The following is a 9,286-nucleotide window of genomic DNA, read 5'->3' as shown; positions in this document are numbered from 1 at the left end:
TTTGCTTTACATCTTTAAACTTGTTTATTTTATTTAGTGTCTGTGTATGTGTGTGAGAATGTGTATTTGTGTGTGTGCATGTATGTGTGCATGTGCGTGTGTGTATGTGCGTGCGTGTGTCAGGAGAAGCTGAAGGGCTCAGTTCTTTTCCTCAATGATGTAGGCTCTGGGACTTGACTTTAAGTGGTCAGGTCTGGTGGCCATGGCCTTTATCTGCTGATCCACTACACTGACCCTGGTTTACATATTTTACATTTTGATCATGTGAAAGTTCCGTATTCTGTGTATTAAAAGTTTAACTTATTTTTGCCGTCTTTTCAATATGTTCTCTTTAGCCATGCCAGTTTCTCACCTTCTCACAGTATTATTCACTAGCTCTTCTTGACTTTAGTAGTTTAATATTGAATAAAGCTATTTTACTCAACTTTACATGCTCTCCCTTTCTCATGCTTTCTGTTTGTTAGTTTTTGAGAAGGTGTCTCTCTATGTAACCCTGAATGTCCTAGATTTCATCATGTAGACCAGGCTGGCTTTGAACTTACAGAGATCTACCTGCCTCTGCCTCTTGAGTGCTGGTTTGATTTTTATTCAATGCCTGGCCTCTTTAACTCTCTTACTACCCACCCTTAATAATTCATTTGGTTCCATCTTTATTTTTCTATTTATACATTTAAAAGAGTTGTTAGTATCTCCTTGTAACAATCAAACAAGACAAACCTTCCGAACACCTGTTCTTTTATAACACTTCTGTGTAGCAGTGAGCTTTTCTAGCCTTTACCATCTCCATGTCCTTTATACAACAGGTCAGCCTCCCTCCCTCCCCTCCTCCCTCCCTCCCTCCTTCCTTACTTGTGCCATCCCTTTACCCTCTTCCCATTTCTCTTTTCTCCCCCCCTCCACTCCCTTCCTTCTTCCTTTCCTATCTTTCTTGGTGCTTTGGGCTGGACTTGCCAATTGCTTGCCAAGAGTATCCCTGTTTCTCCCTCCTCAGGGTTCTATAGCTCCCTTGGCCGTCCTCTCTACATTTCTGACACACTCTGCACCCCCTTTCATTTCCTTCTTCACACTGTTGCTAATCTGCAGATAGGCTTCTCATTATTTTTTGTTTGCACTGCTGTAGTAATCTTGATACCGAGTCTTCTGTTAGCACAGCTCTGTCTACAGTCCCTGTTTCAAAAAAACTAGGTTAATATTCCAAATAGTTTCTTTTAAAAAACATTTTCACTTTTTTTTCTTGGTAGTATTTTAAAAGTCAGGAACTTTTTCTGCTGTCTAAATCCTACCAAAGCAGTGGCAAAACTCACTCCAGTTCTCAAGAACATTTATCTCCACACTAAATTATATTGACTATTACCCTTCAGGTTTCCTGGTTTGTGTTTTGCTCCCCCCATTTTGTCTGTGCCCTCCCCTGACATCTTGCTTCTGTGCTGACCTGACCGGAGCTGTCCCACAGTTGTCTTGCCTACTGAACTCTGAGACACCCTTCAGACACACAGGCTGCTTCCTTACTCCTTCTTCCCCTGCTCCTCAGGGGCACGGCACCCACATGAGCCCAACTGATGTCATGTTCACACTCTGTTATTTGTCCCTGTTTATACAATCCCATCCACTACAAGAAGAAACTTCTCTGGTGATCTGTGGGTATAACAACACATCATTAGGACTGAAATGGCATTTTATTTACGTGTTATATCTTTCCTAGAGAATTTCAGAGTCCCGAAAGACATCAGATACTCTGTAAATTGCTTGCCAAGTTGTGTGTGTGCTGTGGGATCACAATAATCGCCATCAGATATCAGCATTATTGCATCTTCTCGTGTGCTTGTGGTCATGTTGCCTTTCCATCATGATCTTTGCTTTTAGTGTAGATCAGTAGCCCTGGCTGTCCTGGAACTCACTATGTAGACCAGACTGTCCTTGAGCTCACAGAGATCCGCCTGCCTTTTCCTCCTGAGTGATGGGATTAAAGGCATGCATTAAGGATTTCCAGCAGCTTCTTTGAAAGTAAGTGTGAACTGAAGTTCCCAGAACAAAGTCATAGGTAGGTTGAAGGTCTACAAATAATGAGGACCAGGATTTAATCCCTAGAGCCCATGTTCTATGCCCATGCTGGGCATGGTGGCATGTGCTTGTGACTCAAGCACTGGAGAGTGAGAGACAGAAAGCTCCCTGGGGTTCACTGGCCGGCTAGCCTAGTCTACTTGGAGAGTCTAGGCCGTGGGAGACACTCTTTCAAAGTCAAGAAGGTGAAGAGTGTTCTAGAAGATTTCACTTGAGGTTGACCTGTGTCCTCCAGCTTCACACACATGTTCACCTGCACTGCCTCCCCTACCGGGCACATGGACCACACATGCATCAAAATAATGACACCATCATCCTTAACAACGTGGGATGAATGTTTGACATCTGGCTTGGGAGTGGGCATAGCAGCAGTACCAGGTCTCAGAGAAGAGCACAGGGAAACTGCAGATCAAGCCTGAGTGAGCTGTGATGGGAGAAAAGGCTAGCGAGCAATTCTGTGAAGGACTGTCACCCTGGGAAAATCAAACCCTTCCCTGCTTTCAAGCACTATCAACATATGAATTATGTGGTATGCCTAGGTTCTGTTATTTTTTCAGTGTTATTTAATTTTTAAAAACCAATAGATTTTTAGAGGGATTAATTTGAAGAATTGGAAAGCATTTTAAAGAACCAAGAGGCAAGATCTTCAGAGCATTTTCCCAGGGCTGTCCTTCAGGTTCTTAGCCTATTTTCTGAAGGCATGCATCTATATCTAACTCTCCTATTCTTGACCCAGTCATTCCCTATAGCAATATGCTAGCACTCTTGAAAACCCCAAGCTCAGACGTGTTGCTCACTGGGTCTACCTGTTCCTTAAAGATCACTCATCTAAGTTCATGTCATCTGGTTTGCAGTTCTGGTGACTTCCTCTAGGCCCCAGGCAAAATAAATCACTAGAATTTCAGAATAAGATTAAGAGTATAATATGAAATTTTATCTATCTATCTATCTATCTATCTATCTATCTATCTATCTATCTATCTATCTAGTATCTATCACTGTACAATTTGTGAAATGGCAGCTTTATGGTTCAGGGGTTCTAGGACTCTGTCTTCTATGTTGTTTTTTTCTGGGTAGCATGTTTCTCAGTATGGAGGCCTATCTTTTTTTTTTTTTTGTCACTCAAAGACTGATTTTGTCATTTGTCATACATACATAGTATATATGCACTTATAATCCAAGGATAATCATTAATTCTTAGAGCATATATGATATAAAACTACATAGAAGAAAAGAGAGGCCAGTTTACCACACAAGTAGCATAAAGCCACTATGTGGCTTCCATAAGTCTACAAGTCATCCTGCAATGTTGAAAATGGAGCGATCGATTCTTCAGTGCCAGGTCTGATTCCCAGAACAGACTTTGAAGTTCCCATTCTGGCAGGGACTCAGTTGAGTTCCCTGAGGCAGACCTTTGTTCCTGTGGTTTCAGTCTCAGGGGAAAAGAGAAGCCGTGGGTCTCTCTCATAGGTCAGTTTTATAATGAGATTGGTGGCCATTATAAGTTGCTTGTTTTTTCCTCACTGATGTAAACGTGTTGCTTGCTTTTGTTTAGTGAGTCTTACCCATCTCTCCTGAGTATGATGCATTCCATGTGCAAAACACAGCAATGGTGGTAACATGTTTGCTTAGTGGACCAGGGGCTAGATTTGAACTTTGTTTGATTACAAAGTTTATATTTATTATCAAGCTACTGTTTTGGCAGTTTTAGGTATTTGATAAAATTTGGACTCTGTAATTTTCCTCTCTTTTATTACTGGAGATTAGAATTCTGAACTCTGGGACATTGTCAGTTCACCCTTACTATTTAAGTTAATAATTGCCTGGTGGGATTAGTATACTGGTTCTGTTTAGAATAAAAGATAACATTTTTCTTCTTCTGATGAGCATATACAGCTTAATATTGACATATCAAGCAAATATAATTTTTGTAATAATTCAGATTTCAGGTCATATAACACCTCTTCTGATTTGTCCAACAGAATCCAGGCTCCTTGTGTTACAAGCCTCTCATGTCTTTCCTTCATAATCTTTTGATTTTCGCTCTTGAAATTGACATGCTCAGTGGTACCCCTATTTTATCCAGTGATTTCTTTTGGCAGAATGTAGTATGCAGAATTTAAATGGAACCGTGTCTTAGTCAGAGTTTCTATTCCTGCACAAACATCCTGACCAAGAAACAAGTTGGGGAGGAAAGGGTTTATTCGGCTTACACTTCCATACTGCTGTTCATCACCAAAGGAAGTCAGGACTGGAACTCAAGCAGGTCAGAAAGCAGGAGCTGATGCAGAGGCCATCTTTACTGGCTTGTTTCCCCTGGCTTGCTCAGTCTGCTCTCTTATAGAACTAAGACTACCAACCCAGAGATGGTCCTACCCACAAGGGGCCTTTCCCCCTTGATCACTAATTGAGGAAATGCCTTACAGTTGGATCTCATGGAGGCCATTTCCTCAACTGAAGCTCCTTTCTCTGTGATAACTCCAGCCTGTGTCAAGTTGACACAAAACTAGCCAGTACAAGAATTCTGTCACCCTGACAAACAGCACAGACTCTTTGCTTATTGCAGGCCACAGCAAGCTACACGGACAGATGCATCTGAGCTGCCTGGAAGCAGGGTCACCACCAGGAGCTGTGCTTTCAGGAGAAGCACATAGGAAAAGGCCATAGTCTTGAAGTCCATAAAAAGAGGTACACAATTGCTAAATATCGCATGAATCTTGTTACTATTAATGAAACATAAAATGAGTACTTATACCTCAAACATGTTTGCAGCCTGCTAATGTTAAGAAACAAAGGACAGCTATTAGAACACACAAGAAGACTGGCTGTGGAGGCAAACCTGTGTTCAAGGCCTTCTATGCACACAGTACTTAATTGGTATCTAAATTCACTGCAGTATTTAAAATCTGTCTTTCAGTACACATTAAGTCCACTTTGAAGTTCTTGTTTCTAGAATGTTTATTGCGTTTTGTGGTGAACACTTTCTGTGTGCATGCATTCATGATCAGTTATTCTCATGAGACTGAAAGCTTTATGACAGTAAGGACCACATGTGCTTTGTTGAAATCGTGTACACGATGCCTGCCTAACAACAGGGCTTGGCCTGCTCTCGTTCTACAAGCTGGCTCCTGAGTTGAACGAGTGAGCTCTGCAATGATTTCACAATGAACCATTTTCAGTGAGAGGCCAGGTTTGGCCTCTGAAGGAAGAGTGGGAATAACTTTTAAAAAGTCTCTTCCTTATTGCTGAAGACATTCCACACTTGGTAGAACTTAGAGAAACCGTGCTGGAGCTGGACTTGAAGTTTCCTCCTTGCTGGTTAGTTTTCAGTGTTGGAAGTGCCACACATGCTTCTCGGGGAGAAAAGTCACAAATTGTCCTCCTCAGCTCTGGACCCTGGCTGTTACACTGCTGCCTTCCTGGGCCCATCGCATTCGTGGTATGTGAAGTAGACCTGGAGGAAGGCATCGGTGGTGGCAGCTGTGTTTCCTTCTGGGGAAGCGCCTACTATTTTGTAAAGTTGACATGTCGCACCTGACAGATGCCTTCGAAATAACTATCTTTATGATTAGAGATTCCTCATCATCAGAGAGCTCTGTAGTCCATGACGCTGATTGCCTTCCACCCTTTATTGAATGTGTGAGTCCCTTTTCCGTTAGTATGATAACTAGATAGTAAGTTTTTAAATGATGAAAGGTGAGTGAACATGGTAGTGCATGTGAGTGATCCAAGTTCTCGGGAGGATGAGAAAGGACAATTGGGCCTTTGAGGGTAGCTTGTGGTACATGGTAGTATCCTAGGTGCGGGGAGGGCTGGGAGGAAGGCTAATTTGGGAAGTTGGCGGGCCCATTCCTTTAGACCCTGTGATGATTGTACATAGAGAAGAAACCTTTTATGATAAAAACTTAAAGAATGAAAGGAAAAGCCATGCATCTTCCTGCCAGTTCAAGGCCATGCTCTTACTGACCTGAGACCCTTCACTGTGTCTTAGCTCTTGAATGTTCCCTTACCTCCCAATAGTGTCATGGGCTGGGGATCAAGGCTCTAACACAAGTCCTTTTGGGAGACACTTTCCTAGACAGTCACACAGTCTACTTAGATGACTAGACTCATATTGCTTCTGATAGTGAATTATTGCCTCCTGGCCTCTGTTATTTCAGACTCCTATCATCCCAGGAGCCTCGAGAATTTCTCAACTTGTATCTGGCTTATTCCTGACAAATATGAAGTTTCTCACTGAGGCCAGTGCCGTCCCCTCTGTCTTTGTGGCCTCTAAATCATGACATATTTTACTGTCCCAGTGAAAGAGCTGTCTGCCTTGAAGTCACCAAAGGAATTTAGTCATATGCTAGGCTTCAGTTCTTCTTACAGACTGTCACACTGCATAATGCTCAGAGGCTCTTGACTTCTTCCTTGGTCCTGTCAAAGTAGCTCTGTTATTGCTTGTGGGCTAGTGTTTTTATCTCAGACTGTAAGGAGCTGGCTTGGTAGGATTCGAGTGATGTTAGATCTTATGGCACTAAGTCCCCAGTTATAGATGGGTGTTCCCATGTCAACCTCTCCCTTACATTCTGCTCTCCTGGCCTAGTGTGCTCTTCGCTGATCTCATTTGTTTTTCTAGGCTGCACAGGTATCTATAAGCCAAGTCTGTATTTTCCTTTGCAAATTATTTTCCTAGTCAAGGAAAGACTTGACCTTTGGCCTTATTTAGTGGCCTAGAAACTATGAAGGGAGGTAGAGGCATTCCCCAAAGAGAGTAAGCTTGTTCTAAGAGTCACTTACCTTAGGATGGCTCCTCATGGTCTCTAGGCCAGGAGAGACTGGAACCCTGTAATAAGAGTAGAGAAACATTATATCTTTTATTGGCATATTTTGTTTGCACAAAATAATGTTTTTCGTTGTGATGTTTTCAGGCATGTAAGCACGTTTTTAAATCATATGCTCCTCGCCTCATTACCATCTCTTGTCCCTCTGCCTCCTGGAGATGCCTCCTGACTCCCTAAATAGTCTCCTTTCATGTCCTTTAAAAGGTTTACTTTTGTTATTTGAAATTATATCTATATATCTCTGTGTGGGTGTGTGCCTGTGAGCACAGGAAGTCACAGAGGCCAGAGGCAGCTAATCCCCTGAAGCTGGAGTTCTAGGCATTGTAAGCCACCTTTTGTGGGTGCCAGGAACTGAACTTGGATCTCTGAAATAGCTGAGCCATCTCTCCAGCCCTATCTTGTTTTAAAAATATATTTTTTTAAAAAAATCATCTGCATATGAGAGAAAACTTGACACTTGTCTTTCTGTTCCAGGCTTACTTTCCTTAGTAATGATGAGTTATAGCTTATCTATTTTTATTCAAGTGGCACCATTTCATTCTTCTGGTTGACAGGAACTTTACTGGGTATGTGCACATATTTCATTCACTCATCCATCCATTGATAGATATATAGGTTGACTCTGTAGCTGGGTTGTCACTAGTGCATATGGTGATTTGAATGATAATGGCCTACATAGCCTCATATATTTTATGCTTAGTTACCAGCTGGTAGAAACTGTTTAAGAAGGACCAGGAGGTGTGGCCTTGTTGGAGGAGGTGTGCCACTGTAGGCTTTGCAATTTCAAACGCCCATGCCAGCCCAGTGTCTCTCTCCTTGCCTGCTGCCTGTAGATCAGGATGAAAGCTGATGTTCCTGTGCCTTGTCTATCTGCCTCCTGCCATGCTGATTATGGACTAACCTAAAACTAAAAGCAAGCCCTCAATGAGATGATTTCTTTCATAGGAGTTGCCTTAACCATGGTGTGTCTTCACAGTAGTAGAACAGTCACTGGGACAGTGCAGCAATAAACAAAGGCCTTAGGAATCCCTGAAGCTAGACAGGTTCAGGAAAATCTGGAGTTCAAGTTCTCAAGATAGTCTCATTGTAGTCTTACGGTCCACCTCATCTTCATTCCGGCTCTGAATCTAGTCTTAGAGATTTATTGGGATTACAGATTAAAACTCTGCAATTATCTAATAAAAAAAATAAATATAGATTTATAATTAAAAAAACAACTCTGCAACTTGGATAATCTCCTGGTCAAACTCTAGGCTTGATTTTCAATCCAAATCTTCTTTTAATGATGGGACTAAAGAGGAATTTAAGGTCACCGTGCTTCATCGCCATCCTAGTTCACCACAAGGGAGACTCTTAGAGGAATGTGCTACAAGAGCGTGCTGGGGGAGCACTGTGCCCTGAATTAACACCTATGCACCAGCAACTTGCTGCTGGACAGACTAGGCACAAACGTGTAATCAATGTTTTTGTTGGCCATGAGTGTGACAGCATACAAGCTTAGCTCAGGAGGTCCCCGCCACATGTGCTGACCAGAACTGCTGTCTTCATAAAGCTCATCTCTGGGAGAATCTGCTTCCAAGTTCATTTTCACACCACTGACAGGCCTCTAGGTCAACTCCAGCCTCACAGGGTCTCTCCTCAGGGATGCTACCCAAGATGATGCATCACAGAACAGGGTCACCACTCCACGTGCAAACTGGTTCTTCTACTTGGCAGAACCCACTGTATGCACTGAGGGTCAACTACTCCCTCTGAGTTTTTCCTCATCTCATAGGCCGGAAGATTTTCCCCTCTGTTTTGCTCCCTGCTTATCTCTCTCTTTAATAATGCTTTTATACTGAATTTTAATTACTTGCCTAACTTAGATGTTGGGCTGTCCCAGTCTCACAGGACATAGACTAATAAATTGTTAGTGTTGTGATTAGTTAACTGACTATCAGAGCTCATGGAAAAGACAGAGAAAAGCTAATGGGCTGCTTTAGGGTCACGTAAGCCATCCTGGTGGTGGGTCATCTGGCCTTAGAAGGAAGCTGGAGAGGAATATTGGGAGCAGTAAATGTGTTTTGAAGTCATACTGCGGGTTAATGACAAATGCTGCCACCAGGGGGAATGCTAACACTAACTTGCAACATTTAATAGAAAATTGAGACTGAAGGTGAAAATATTAAACCATCACACCCTTGGAGGAACCTCACCACGAAGGGAAGTCAGAATTTTCCAGAAAGGTGTCATTAAGACTGATTCTTTAAACATGATGTACTAACCAGAACCCTGGAGCTCTTGTCTCTAGCTGCATATGTATCGAAAGATGGTCTAGTCGGCCATCAATGGAAAGAGAGGCCCATTGGACTTGCAAACTTTATATGCCCCAATATAGGGGAATGCCAGGGCCAAAAGAA

General features: G+C 42.4%; 1 protein-coding gene across 1 annotated transcript in view; it reads right to left on the bottom strand.

Moving 5' to 3' along the window:
• Nucleotides 1–4,552: 4,552 nt before the first annotated feature.
• The window catches only part of LOC110290724 (alcohol dehydrogenase 6-like), a 36,242-nt gene continuing 31,508 nt past the window's right edge, over nt 4,553–9,286 (bottom strand). Inside the window, exons 8-9 of the mRNA XM_021157381.2 lie at nt 6,844–6,889; nt 4,553–5,515 (exon numbers count right to left, since the gene is read on the bottom strand). Of these exons, the coding sequence (XP_021013040.1) occupies nt 6,867–6,889 (23 nt within the window). The 3' untranslated portion in view covers nt 4,553–5,515; nt 6,844–6,866. The remainder of the gene's footprint in view (nt 5,516–6,843; nt 6,890–9,286) is intronic.

This window comes from Mus caroli, chromosome 3 (assembly GCF_900094665.2).
Source record: "Mus caroli chromosome 3, CAROLI_EIJ_v1.1, whole genome shotgun sequence".
NCBI lineage: Eukaryota > Metazoa > Chordata > Mammalia > Rodentia > Muridae > Mus > Mus caroli.
The sequence above is the reverse complement of the archived record's forward strand: the minus strand, read 5'-3'. Positions and strand labels throughout refer to the sequence as shown.